The sequence below is a fragment of the Cydia splendana genome, chromosome Z, assembly GCF_910591565.1.
Source record: "Cydia splendana chromosome Z, ilCydSple1.2, whole genome shotgun sequence".
In the NCBI taxonomy this organism is placed as follows: Eukaryota; Metazoa; Arthropoda; class Insecta; order Lepidoptera; family Tortricidae; genus Cydia; species Cydia splendana.
Genome location: NC_085987.1, coordinates 31439181 through 31454051, shown reverse-complemented (window position 1 = coordinate 31454051; position 14871 = coordinate 31439181). Strand labels below are relative to the sequence as shown.

The window sequence follows — 14871 nt, the reverse complement described above, 5'->3', positions numbered from 1 at the left end:
TCCAAGGAATCTCCAGTTTGATTTTTTGCTCTTATTACGGGCCACACCTGTATATCGGAGCGGCTGAGGTATTCACAAATATCTGAACAATGTAAATTATAATGTAGTTAAAGTGCATGTTCAGATATTTTTGAGCGACCTTGGTGGTTCCGATATATATCTAATGGCGACTACACATTCATGAAGCAAATGTACAGTCAGTATCAAATAGATAGTGACAGCTAAAGTAGCCAAATATATCGTAATATAACTTTGTTGCCATAGAAATAAGGATGTGTTCCGATATATTTGGGTATTGGAGAAACCAAAGCGGCTATAAGCTTCAGTGGCTCGGGCACTTAGAGAGAATGGGAGAGGATCGTGCCGTGAAGACAGCGTACTTGGGACAACAAAATGGGAGACGCCCGAGTGGACGTCCTAGGTACCGCTGAAACGACGTAGTTGCTCAAGACCTGCTCAACCTCGGCCATGGCGACTGGCGAGAGCTATCGCAAGACCGAGAAACATGGCGTGATCTGGTGTCGGAGGCAAGGACTCTTTTTGGGTCGCTGCGTCACCGTAGTAAGTAATGTTAAAAATATCCAGAGGAAAATGGGGACTACCTACGTTTGTATGAAAAGGCGATTTTTGGGCGGTGGTCGTCCACATTCGTCTTAAGGCGGAAATTAATCTTATGGACATTTTTGCTGACTGGAGTGGGCTTATAAAAATAAATAATATTATTGAAACAAGTTTTAAATAAATACCTACGTAGATGAAAAAATACAATCTTGCCTTTTATCAAATCACATCATTTATTGCGAAATTTGCGAATTAAGTTATCCAAATAAGAAGTCCCTATCACAGTTATGAACCCTGACAGGGTTGAATACATAATAATGTCGGTATTTAACTAAACTTAAGACAAACTCTTTATTTCATTTACGCGAGCGGAGCCGCGGGCCCGTCTAGTTAAACTAATAAAAACGATCATCGTTACGGCGGATAAAATAATTTTAATAAATTTTCGGTTACTGATGAAGTTAAAGTTTGTGATTCCACCTTGTCAGAACATGTCACATTTTCTTGAGCCCCCCCTAAACGTGTGATGTAATTAATGGATCGATCATGTGTTAATGTTGCAGAATCACGAAGAATCTAAAGGAGTTGATACTGTTGTATGCGAAACTGACATGGTCCAAGTGGCGCGAGCCGGCCGTGTTCGACTGGCTGCAGCGCAACGCCAACGAGCTCTCCGAGAAATACGACCGGGACCCCGCCACGCAGGTACGGGTGATCTTAGAATAGGTTGACACGAAATGCCGCCATTAAATAATCACTAGTGGCTCTGTGAGCTGTAGACCTTGAGCGAACTCCCTTGGCTCTGCCATTTTGAAAAATATTAAAACGGATAAGACCAAAAAATGCATTTAACTGATTTGCAAGACCGAAGTGATACAATGTTTTGTAAGGAGCACTAAAAATCCATCCTGTTTTCAAAAGTTCACGCGAATCGGTTACGAAATACGACTCGTAGAAGCAGTGGCGTAGCGTGAACTAATCTAGCCGTGGGCGAAATCACATCTGCGAGGCTCTTTTCTTTCACTGTGACCGAAGGGGCCTCGCGCGATGCCTCACTTGGGGCGCGAGGCCGTGGGCGACGGCCCACTTCGCCCACGCCTAGCTACGCCACTGCGTAGAAGAGAACTGTGGCACAAAGAAAAGGCGCTTAATATTCGGTCAATAATATGCTAAAAATCATTTTATTTATATGCTTTTCATTTACTTTTGTTTCTACGACAGCGGTCAGGAAAGACCAATTTTTCGTTTTGAAATTATAAATAGCTTACTGCTTAACTGCTATTGACAGTGACAGTTTTCATACGTAAATAATAAACAACAATGACGATTCTCGCGGCGTTGTATGGGCATGTATGGGTGTGAGTTGTCAGTGTTGTGATTGTAGGTATGTATTGTCGGCAGGAGCGAGCCAAGGCGCTGGCCAACGAGCAGCTGAACCTGTTCCGGAGCTGGCCCGACGAGGTCATCCGCCATCTGTGCGTCATCAAACCCATGGCCAACCTCCTCGTTGACGGGGTCAGTGTTTCATACAAGTCAGCAAGCTATAAGGGTGGTATTCCATCTGTCCAATATATTGGTTCAATGTCATTGTGTCTCACTCTCTTATTAAGCATAATGTGAGACAAAATACACATTGGAGAGGTGGAATACCACCCTAAGCTTTAGTCAGCGTCAAATGGATAGTGACGGGCAAAGTGGCCGAATATATCGGGATTCGGGACACAACTTTATTTCGATAGTGAAAATGTGTTACGAATCGTATTTTGGCCACTTTGGCCACTATCTATTTGATGCCGACTGTACATAACCAAAAGTAACCTGTAAATTAAATCTTTATTCTCCAATTTAAGCATATTACAAATATTGCAATGCATTGATGAATGAAATTAGATGCACAATGCACTAATATGTCATACGAGTCACTTGAAAGTGAACTAGCGCAGCTTAACGCCGCTGATAAAGTAGCTATACTGACTGTGGTACTATGGAATAGTCACCAGTTACATAAGTATTGTAAGAATGCTAAATTGATGCGCTCGATCCAAAAAATGCTTCAAATTCAACTTGCAAGATTTGATGACAGAGGGAGGCCGTGGTACATGATAGGTTTGTTGCAGGCGGTGCCGCAAGTGACGAACCTGGTGTCGGCGGACCCGTCGCCGCCGCTGCACGGCATCAACCGCTACGGCTACACGTTCGGGCCGCCGGCCGCCAGCTCGGCGCACTCCGACCTGCGCCTACTGTTCGCCGCCCTGCTGCCCACGTACGCTGACTTCGCGCCGCAGCACCCGGAGTGAGTAGACAACACTACGGATACCTAAGGAGTGACGACACACCGCGAAAATCGAAGTTTGTTTGTCTGCCTCTCTAGCGCTCTAAAATGCAAGGGTAGAGAGGCCAATAAAGACCGGTGTGCATTACTTATCTCCGGGTACGGTATTTTTATAATAAAATTTCAAAGTAACTCATTTATTTCTCTTGCTACGCTGCTTGAAATTGAATGAGAGTTTTCATTTATAATAGGCCTGATGACAAATTTTGAAAACCCTTTTAATATCGTCGGTACACTTGTATTAGTTCCGAAAAACACTATATTTCAGTTATACTCATAAGATTTAACATAGATAATTGCATTTTATTATAGCTAGTTTAAACTTCGCGCGAAAACGCCTCGCATGCCATTTGTGACGTCATTATTTAGTTGGTGGTAGGGTGGTAGATATTGTTTACATACTTACAGTTACGAATTTCCCTTGAATCCGAATGATATTGTTAATTCAGCACCATATATTACGATTAGGGATGATAAATACATTACAAAAATTTATCACAATAACTCATTTTACACAAAAACTCTCACACGGTTGCAGTTTAAGATGAATTATTTAGATACATGTACATTTTGAGTGAAAATCACCGAACGCCGGTTTTACTTTTTAATTTTTCATTTTTTCTAGTTACGACAGCCAACATGGCAATGATAGTTCCATTCAGCCAAATAATTAAAAATGTTTGTTGTTGAAATATCGTATTATTTAGCATTTTATTTAAGTAATAACAAATAGATATCTACTTTATATCGTGTAATAATATTTTTTGGACGTAATAAATGTTTAGTGGCGAAATAACATTTTTTTTGCACCTTTCGAACTCTTTGGTGCCCACGTATAGATTTCGGTCAATGAGGTTGTCTATGTTGCTCTAAGAAATATGTTATGGATTGATGACGTCACTGTTTGGAACGTTTCTGATTGGCGTTTCAGTAAAAATGGCCGATTGGAGAATTTTGCACTTTTATTTTATTGAATATATTAATAATCCTTCAGTTTATACTGAGATTGGGCCATTTTTTAGAATCATATTAACATATATGTTTCGTTGAAACCATTATTTCCATGATTCTTTGTTACTTGCAACAGGCCTATTGTTAGTGTGCAAAATTACTATGATTATGACATTTAATGTAAATGTTGTAGGTGGGAATGACCCGACGATGATGGGGGCGAATCAGAAGACGAGGAGGAGGAGGAGGAGCGGGGAGTTTGGGAGTGGGTTGACGAGGACGGTCAGCACGAGGGGTAGCTGCCGGCCGCTTTCCTGCAGTGACGTCCTGTCTGCCGCGTACTCCGTGCTAAACAACTTGTGTCCCTTTGGTACTTGCGGTCGCGAACGCGGCGGCGCTCGAACGAACACTTAACCACCAACTTACAGTATGGAATAGCGGCTGTAACCGCGAGTTGGTACATGCTTTTAAGCGATACCTAATAGCAAATTAATGTTTTTCCAAATGTGTCACTTGAGAAACGCTACAGGCTGGCACTCATTTGAAATCATTCACGCATCAGTTTATTGTAATTATTTTTTTATTTATTTTTTCATATCATATCAGTTTATTGTAATGATACGCTTCACTTACTTAGTAGGTATACTATTTATTACCGAAAACTTTACCAGACAGAAGAAATAGCAGGCCAGAATTATGTTCATTACTTATTTTATTATAGATTCGGAATCGAATATTACTTACTCTCAAGGGCAGCGAAGACGAGAAGTTTCTTAATACAAAGTGACACGTTTAGCATTGCTCTTAAGTGTATTCATCAATCACATATACGTTTGTGGTATTATCGACGGTATTACCGTTTAGTTAGCATAGCTAGACATCCTTACGATCGTTGCAATATCAGCATAATATATAGTTATAGTTTTCTGAGACAGTTTTCACACTGGCGCTGCTACCGTATGCGGCGCCGGTGTACAAGCGAGAGAGCGATATAGACATAATAGCGCTGCCTCACTTGCACACCGCCGCCGCATTCTCTTGCGGTGCCACTGTGACGTCACCCTTGCTGATGTATATTGAATGTGATCTTGGTTATAACTATCATAAAACTATGGTGTAAATAGTAAATTGCTCATCCGGCCCAAATCTAGTTATTTAAAATAAATGAAGTATGTAAATGGATTCGAGGGTCAATGTAGTGTTAAATGTATATATACAATTTTAATGTATTTTATATATTATCATACAGTTGAATCGTTGTAACTTACCTACTGTTAAATAAATTAATCCTCGGTCAATTAATTTAATTATCATTGTCCCTGAACTTTACCTTAGAGTGTTAAGGGGGTGCTATCACCCCCATCTATAGATGGTCAAGCAAATCTTGTCAGTAGAAAAAGGCGCGAAATTCAAATTTTCTATGAGACGATATCCCTTCGCGCCTACATTTTTCAAATTTGCCGCCTTTTTCTACCGACAAGATCTGCTTGACCAAGTCTATAATTTCTACTATTTTATGTACCACTATAGGCGGCAATGGATCAAAAATCGCGTGGATATAATACAAGGTCTGTGGAGCAAGGTGTGTGGAGGTGTGTGTAGTGTGGTGGTGGTGTGGTGGTGGAATGCAAGGTGTGTGGTGTGTGGGTGTGTGGTGTGGAGGTGTGTGTTTTTGGATGGAAACGATAGCCCTTCGCGCCTATCTTTTTCAAACTTGCCGCCTTTTTCTACTGCCAAGATCTGCTTGACCAGCTATAAATAAAATGGAACTCTCAAATTTCCATACTATAGTCGGTCAAACAAGTTTGTCAGTAGAAAATGGCGCGTTATTCAAATTTTATTTTATGGGACGATAACCCTTCGCGCCTACATTTTTAGCCGCTTTTTTCTACTGACGGAAATGGCTTGACAGACTATAAATTGTTGCCATGTGTAAGCATTTTACTTCAAAAATGTGACAGCTACGTAGAAAGTGGCGCCCTCATTTATTAACCGACTTCCAAATCTCAAAAGGAGGAGATTTGATTGTGATTTTTTTTATGTTTCTTACTCCATATCTCTGTCATTACTGGACCGATTTTGAAAATTATTTTTTGATTGTATGTATATGCATATCATTTGATATTTACCACTTGCTTTTCGGTGAAGGAAAACATCGTGAGGAAACCTGCATACATCCGCGAAGAAATTCAAATGTGTATGTGAAGTCCCCAATCCGCATTGGGCCAGCGTGGGGACTATAGCCCAAGCCCTCTTGCGAGTGAGAGGAGGCCTGTGCCCAGCAGTGGGACGTATATAAGCTGAATTATTATATATTATTCTTTTTCTACAAGATTTCTCTTTCTCAGCCTAAGCTGGTAATTAATATTATCTACGGGCCGTAGCCAAGTAGATGATATGTGCAATCAGGTTAGATTATTATTTTTTTCATCCTCTTGCAGAAACTTCCGTACGATTCTGCAAGTATTAAGTATAGCTGCTTTCTGTAACTGTATATATGTATTTGGTTTCAGGTCAATAAGTTTCAGACTGTGGTGGAGGTATTTAGGGATTACACCAGTGGTTGACAAAACTACGGGGACAATGTATACTTTTTCCTGATTCCAGATCCTGGTAACTTCATCTTTAAGGTCAGTATATTTTTGTACTTTTTCAGTAATAGTTTTATGTAGGTTGTGGGTGTTGGGGACAGCGATATCTATTAGGTAAGGGGCTGTCCATAAATTACGTCATCGATTTTTGACGATTTTTGACCCCCCCCCCCCCCTATAATCATCCAAAAATCATGTTCAAATGACCCCTTTCCTCCTACTTCATGCTACCGTCATCCGATGTCCAGACCCCCCCCCCCTAATTTGAAATGACGTAATTTATGAATAGCCCCTAAGTGATTTTATGTATTTTGTCAGTCAAGGTTATATCCGGTCGGTTATAGTGAGTCGTTCTGTCGGTGAGTATAGCGCGGTCAAAGTACATTTTGTGGGTTTCATTTTCTAGAATAGAGCTAGGGCTATATTTGTAGTAGGGTGTGTTACTGTGTGGTATAAGATTGTGTTTAAGAGCCAGTTTTTGATGTACGATATTTGCTGCCTGGTTGTGTCGATGGGTGTAGTCGGTTTGTGTAAGATTAGGGTGATATGCTGAATTGTTTCTGGATGGCGGTGGCACTTTCGGCATCTATCATCAGAGAGTTGAGGGTCTTTAATTATAAATTTCCTGTAATTTCTTGTATTTATGATTTGATCTTGAATGGCAATAATGAAACCCTCTGTTTCAGGGAATAAATATCCGAGTTTTAAAAAATTATTTGAAGCTACAGAATCTACGTGTGATTGTGCTAGGTCCTGGGGGTGTCTTACGTGTAAAACTTTTTTCTTCCACTGTTCTAATCTTAGGGCCTCGTAGTTTATATCAGTAGTCGGTGTTTCCCTCTCCATTAAATTCAAAGGGGTGTAGTTTGCGTCACTGCATACTACTGCTTTATGCATGTCGCTGCTGTTGGCTTTATGGAAGAAAAATGTTTTCAGGTTACTTACTTGTTTTGCCCATAATGCGTTTATGTCTATTAATCCTCGGCCTCCACTTTCTCTTTTCAGACACATTCTTTCTATTGCAGATTTGGGATGGTGGTTATTATGTTTTGTAAATATTCTCCTTGTGGTAATTTCAATTTGTCGGATGTTGGTCTTGGTCCATTTAATAATTCCAAATGAGAAAACCAGAATTGGAACTGCATAACTATTTATTGCTTTTATCAGGTGCTTTGCTGTGAGTTGGCTTCTGCATATGGTATTGACTCTTTTCTTGTATTCTTCTGTAAGCGTTTTCTTTATTTTGAAGTGATCAATGCCTTTCGATTGCTGGTATCCTAAATATTTGTATAAATCAGACGGTTCCATTGCAGTTATTGTATCTGTGTTACCTATTGCGTAATCACCTGGTCGGATCTTACCTTTAATGATGTGTATAGTTTTACATTTATCTAGACCGAATTGCATTCTAATATCCTTACTAAATTGTGCTGTTGTATCTATTAATAATTTCATTTCTTTATCAGTTTCTGAGTACAATTTTATATCGTCCATGTAGATTAAGTGTGATATGTTTGTTTCATTATTGTTATGTTTCAGGATATATCCGGCTCGTTGGTTACGCAGTAGATGAGAGATCGGGTTGAGTGCAAGACAGAACCATAAGGGACTCAAGGAGTCACCTTGATAAATACCTTTGTTAATGTTGATTTCTCTAGTTTTAATCCCGTCAAGATGTAGAGTAGTCTTCCACAATTGCATGATGTTTTTAAGAAAATGTATCAAAACTGGATCTATTTTATATATGTGTAGTATACGTATTAGCCAAGAATGAGGTATGCTATCGAACGCTTTTTGGTAATCAATGTATGTACAATGTAAGTTTCTTTTATTACTTGAGGCATGTTTATGTATTAATGAATCTATAATTAACTGCTCCTTGCACCCCATGTGGTTCCGTCTGCACCCTTTTTGTTCTTCAGCTATTATATCATTTTGTTCTATGTGTTTGGTAATTTTTCGGGTTATTGCGGATGTGAGGATCTTATAAATGGTGGGAAGGCAGGTAATCGGTCTATATTGCGATGGTTGTGCTGTGTACTTACCTTTTGGTAGCATGTAAGTGGTGCCTTTTGCGATAAATTCTGGAATTATCTGCTGACCTTGAATAATTTCGGTAATGTTTTTAGCTATTGCTTTATGGAGGACGTGCAATTTTTTGTACCAGAAATTATGGATTCTATCTATACCTGGGGATTTCCAATTGTGTAATCTGCTCGTGATGGTTTTTATGTCTGACTCAGATATTGCTTCAAATTTCATTTCATCTATTGCTTCCCATCTTCTTTCTTCTTCTTCTATCCAGCTTGCTTCTTCATTGTGATGGACTTCAGTCTCCCATATACCGGCCCAAAACTGTTCTAACTCACTTACCTCGGGTATTTCAGGTTCGTTAGTCGTTGTATCATCTGTCGGGTTGTTGAGCTGTCTGTAAAATATTTTTTCATTGGTACTGAATAATTTATTATCCTTCTTTCTTTTGAGTGCTTTGTTATACCTTTTTAATCTATGAGCTTTGAGTGCCAACTTCTGTTTCAGAGTGTCCAGATATTCTTCAGGTTTCCTATTGTTGTTTTCGTGGCTGCTGTGAACTCTATAATTTTTAAATATTTCATTTACCCGCTCTACGACTTTCCTTGACCTATTGTTATTAATATATTGTGTTAACTTACCTATATCTGATCGCAACTGAGCTATGTCTTTTTCTAATCTTATACACCATGCGGGTTTTCTTACGTTTCTACGACGTGGTTGGTCACATTCTTCTATTTTAAATCCTAGTTCCTGTGATATTACCAAAGCACTGCAATAGACTAGTGTATGAATATCAATAAGTTGCGTTTCTAGTGAAATAAACTCATGTAGTATTTTTTGGTTAAATAGTGCTACTAGTTGTGTAAGATGTGCGTTATATTTGAGTTTCGGCAATTTAGGTCTTAGTATAGGGTCGGTACCGGTGTATTGGCTTAAAATAGTTTTAAGGTTTTCGTAAAGTCTCTGTCCTACAGAATCAGATAAAGGTGGCATTACTTCATCTTCAGTTTGCATGTTTGTGGTCTCTGTTGGTAAATATGCGTCCGGAATGGTTTCTGTCAGGTTCTGGGTAAGCGTACTGGTTGGTGTCGTGGATATCTCTAGATTAAACATGAAATCTATACTAGGTATGTTATTAAGTTGTGTGGATAGTTGGGATGGTGATATAATTTCGTGTTCTAATTCTACTCTAATTTCCTCTATTATTCGTGTCAATTCATCATCAGAAATCATTTTGTTGCGTATAATAGTTCGTCGTTGGTCTGAAACTCTCTGTTCCGAAACATTTACTCCCGGATATTGTTGCATAAATTGATCGTGTAAAAGTTTTCGATATACTGTGAAATCTGTTTCTAATTTAGTAACTTTGTAGTATGTACGCATGATAAATAGGTTCACATCATTACTCCATCTCATGCGTACTCGTGGTTTACCAGCCTTGGTGGACGCAGGTTGAAAAGCATTTGCTTCCTGCGTAGCACACAAGGTTAGTGTTGTTGAGCTTGGTCGTGATTTATTAGTTAACTCCACAATTGATGGAGTTACTGTCCTATTTCTCAATTCTCGGCAATTCCGGGAAGTGTCTACAACAGTCTGAGACTGGGTAGATAATTGTGTACGAGCAATTTTTCTACGTGTTTTTACTCTTTCTGGCGAACTCTCCGAATCAGAGTAGTTCAAGTACGATGCAGGTGACGACAGGATTGACGAGAACAAGGAAGCTGGCGACGAAGGACATGGAGAAAACGACGTAGTAGATGCAGGGATCAAGTTGTCTTCGGCTGTAGTACATTGTTCGATGGGAGCCCGCCTGCTCAGCTCCGCATCGCCGCTGGTTCGCATGCTGTGGCACCCAGCAGCGGCTCCAGGTGCGCCCCGACGATCGCCCTCGGGAAGCGGCACTTCTGCGGCTGTAACAAATTGTTCGATGGGAGCCCGCCTGCTCAACTCCGCATCGCCGTTGGATCGCATGCTGTGGCATCCAGAAACGGCTCCAGATGCGCCCCGACGATTGCCCTCAGGTAGCGGCCCCGAACGTAAACTTCTTGATCGTAACTGCATATTTAATCTAGAAAGGGAAGAATAAAAAAGAAAAGGAGGGAAGAAGAAGAAAGGATAGGATAGTTGGAATCTTAGTTTGGGAAGGGTAAGCCTAGTTGATTTTGGCGCATATATTTGTATCTCCCTATTATTGGGGTGTGGTCTAGGTGTTTCAACCTCACGTCTATAGTATCACCAACCCGTAAGCCCGCCCACCACGACAAGGTGATCCCTTTGGGGGGATATATTATTATTATTATATATATGCATACAGATAGGTTGCGTTTTTGTCAAAACCCAGTTTTGATGATGGGATCCATGAGGATTCGAGGGAACTCCTCAAATCTTAAAAGCCTACATGTAGTGATTTATGTGTTTTATCAACAAATCAAGCATATACTTTCAAAAAAGTGACATTTGATGAAGTGGAACTGCTGATGATGATAATAACGGAACTCTTCAACGAAGCATAGTTCACGTTTGTCGATTTGTCCTCTTCGTTATGTTTGTTAAGCAAGTTAAGTTTTTAAGCCACATTTTTGTCAAGCTCGAGTTCTGATGATGCGATCCACGAGGAATCGAGGGAACTCCTCAAATTTTAAAGGCATGCGTATAGAGATTTTTGTATTTTCATCAGAAAATCAAGCATTTTCATTAAAAACTGTCGCATTTGATGAAGTGGAACTGCTGATGATGATCAGAACGGAACTCTTCAACGACGCATAGTTCACGTTTGGCGATTTGTCCTCTTCGTTATGTTTGTTAAGCAAGTTCAGTTTTAAGCCACATTTTTGTCAAGCTCGAGGTCTGATGATGGTATCCATGAGTAATTGAGGGAACTCCTCAAATCTTAAAGGCATGCGTGTGACTGTAGAGATTAGACATTTGTGTATATTCATCAGAAAATCAAGAATTTACATTATAAACCGTCGCCTTTGATTAAGTGGAACTGCTGATGATGATCAGAACAGAACTATTCAATGACTACACGTTTGGCGATTTCGAATTTCGATTTTGACGGAGCTGGCCCTGGAGCCAGACCTGACCCGGATCCGGGCTCTTATCTGGACCTGAACCCGGACCTGGACCCGGACTTAGACCAGGACTTGGACCTTGACCAAGACCTACACCTGGACCTCGACCTGGTCCTGGACCTCGACCTGGACCTGGTCCTGGACCCGGAACTGGACCCGGACTCGGACCTTGACCCAGAAAACCACTGATACCTAATCTAAATAAACCACTATGATTACCTATCATAAAATGTAGGTATAAAGTATAATGATGCCAAACTTACTAGCCCCTCCCGCTCAAACCCCCGTACACCGCACCGGACGCGCCGTTAAGTGGGTTAGGTTAGGTTTGAACTGCGATCCTCACAGAACCGAAAAAAAGTGGGTTAGGTTAGGTTAGAACTGCGAGCCTTACAGAAACGAAATGCTACTAGAAAAGTGGTTTTGGTTAGGTTCGAACTGCAATCCTCACAGAACCGAACTACTATCAGATAAGTGGGTTCGTGAGGCTAAAACTGCGACCCTTACAGAAACGAAATGCTAGAAAAGTGGATGGTTTTACCTCCTTTTCTAGATAGAGTCTGTGCGGAAAGAGAAGAGTCGTGGGATTTGAGGGCGCGCCAGTGCTATTTTATGTTTTTTGCTATGCTGACAACACTGGTCACGTGATTATAATACGACACTAAAGGTTAAATACTTGAATCCCTTTTGTTCCGGTTTTTTACCACGGCTTACTAAACGGAGCCTGGTGGTGGTATCGGCTCGTCAACTCAATCCTCTGATTTAGCGCAGGCACAAGTTTTCTTTTTAAAACACACTCTTGTTTTTATGTCTCAGATACTAAAAAGTGACAGTGCGATTGACAAAACTGCTAAAACTAGTTAAGAATCTACCCAATACTAACTGTAATTTTAGTACCAAACAAGATAGAGTCACATTTATGTACTGCCTAATCTGTGCAGTCCAGCAGTTTTTAATACAAAACCGGGTAGATCGGGTAGAAATTGGGCAATAGAACTGTAATTTTACTATATGGGATATATTTCACCCATTGTAAACTTGACTTGTAATGTATGTGTACATTATTAATAATAAATATGAATATGAATAAAAATAGTGCATAAGTAGGTAGGCCTTATTGGGATATGTCCGGTTCTCTCATCTCACGATATTTTACTTCGCCGAAAAGTCACTGCTAAATATGAAATACAATTTCGTAACTAACAGAACCTAGTAAACGAACTTACAAATAAAGAAATATTTTATTAGAAAAAGTTTTATTCAGAACCTAGTAAACGAACTTACAAATAAAAAAATATATTATTAGAAAAAGTTTTATTCTTTGTAATCGAAGTCTGAATTAAAATATTCAATGTCACTTATGTTTGAGCTAGCTTCAGAACAACTAGTCCCTAGTTAGAACTATCTTCATCTGAACTGGATGTGCTTGAATCCGGCACGTAGATTACGAATTCTTGCATCTCACCTACTTCGCGGTTTTTTATTCGAGATACCGTTGGTACTTTTACACAATCTTGAAAAAAAATTACATATAAATATGCATAAAATGGCAAGTATCAAGACTATTTGTCAGTTATTTTAAAGATCATGAATGACCTGCATATTTATGAAAATTAATATATTTTGAATGAATATACTTACCGATTATGTACCGGAGACAAGTTACTTAGGGGGCTTATTAAATAGGTAATTATTTAATATTAAATACAACATCAATACCCGTGAATAGCGGAAACACGTTCCGCGACTTTTTGTAAGTCGATAGTCGGGTTTTAGCCGTTTTCTTCCCGCTGACAAAACCGAACAATGTTAAATATAATTTTCCTTGTGGTTTTATGTACGGTTTTATCGTGTTTTCGTGTTATTTTATACGTAAGACTTGCGGTTTTTGTTATTAAAAATATACAATGACAGAAGTTTGTTTACTTTTTACAAGACAGGTGTCAAAGGTTTGATTCCCATGCCGTTTCTGCCACGACTCTTCTCTTTCCGCACAGACTTTTTTTTTCTAGTGCACCATCTATATATGTACAATAATCTTTCACCGGTCCCCATAGAAGTCAGTTTTTTTTCTTGAAAATTATTTTCTACTATTTTATGTCGAACTATACGAGTAAGTAGTTGCAACAAAGTCAATCGCAACAAATAAAGTATGTATATAATTTTTGGCAAACCGCGAGTTCTCAGTTCGGGGCGAACTACTAGTAAAGTAATATTAAATACTTATATTAGTAAGTAATAAGTAAGTAGTAAGTAGGTATAGTAAGTATTTAATATTATCAGATATTATTAAATACTTCCTATACCTACTCTTTGGTACTCGCTTAGTTTCATTTGTCAATTATATTACATTACTCTTTGTCAAATAGTCTGTCACATCGATAAGTAAATATAAGTTTTATTGATTTACAGTACTTTTTAGTAGGAAAAAATGTTTCCAGGACATACGACAGCAATTTTCTGTATCATCGCAACCGAGTTCTGCGAAAGGTTTTCATTTTGCGGCTTGCGGAGTAAGCGAAGCTTTCAGAGTGTTCAAACAGTTTTGCTTTTATTTTGTTCGTAGCTTCGTAGTCAGTTCTGTTAGTTTCTTGTTTGTGAACGAGTAGAGCGATTTATACAGTCCCATTTGATGCCTATTACTGCAGAAGCTTCTACTAGTTTCGAAAGACACGTATAAAAAATTGTCAGTTTATGTTTTCATAGTAATTTTCGTTTAGGTAAAATACAATTAAAATTTCCAAATAATAATAATTTTAATATTGTAAAATGGTATAGGCTATAGCTATAGAATAGGTACAACTCAGTTGTGCTACTCGAATAGTACCTACGTAGCATTTTACAAGTAAAAACCGGTCAAGTGCGGTCGGACTAGCCCACAGAGGGTTCCGTACTTTTTAGTATTTGTTGTTATAGCGGCAACAGAAATCCATCATCTGTGAAAATTTCAACTGCCTAGCTATCACGGTTCATGAGATACAGCCTGGTGACAGACGGACGGACGGACGGACAGCGGAGTCTTAGTAATAGGGCCCCGTTTTTACCCTTTGGGTACGGAACCCTAATAATAGGGCCCCGTTTTTACCCTTTGGGTACGGAACCCTAATAATAGGGCCCCGTTTTTACCCTTTGGGTACGGAACCCTAAAACTATGTGTGGTGACCTCGTGCTCTTTGTCAATACGGTGAATTACGGTGTCACGTACTACGTAGACGCGGTTGTTACATTACAAGCTTAAATTTTAGCCAGCTTTGAAAGAGAAGCGGATTTAAAAAAATAGTTGGGTTAAACTCGGCTAGTTTTTCAAACGATTTGCTCGTAACTGCTC

General features: G+C 39.4%; 1 protein-coding gene across 1 annotated transcript in view; it reads left to right on the top strand.

Annotated features, from left to right (window-relative positions):
- The window catches only part of LOC134805114 (uncharacterized), a 73287-nt gene that overhangs the window by 23871 nt on the left and 34545 nt on the right, over positions 1–14871 (top strand). Inside the window, exons 10-13 of the mRNA XM_063778414.1 lie at positions 1125–1266; positions 1963–2076; positions 2679–2854; positions 10171–10505. Of these exons, the coding sequence (XP_063634484.1) occupies positions 1125–1266; positions 1963–2076; positions 2679–2854; positions 10171–10505 (767 nt within the window). The remainder of the gene's footprint in view (positions 1–1124; positions 1267–1962; positions 2077–2678; positions 2855–10170; positions 10506–14871) is intronic.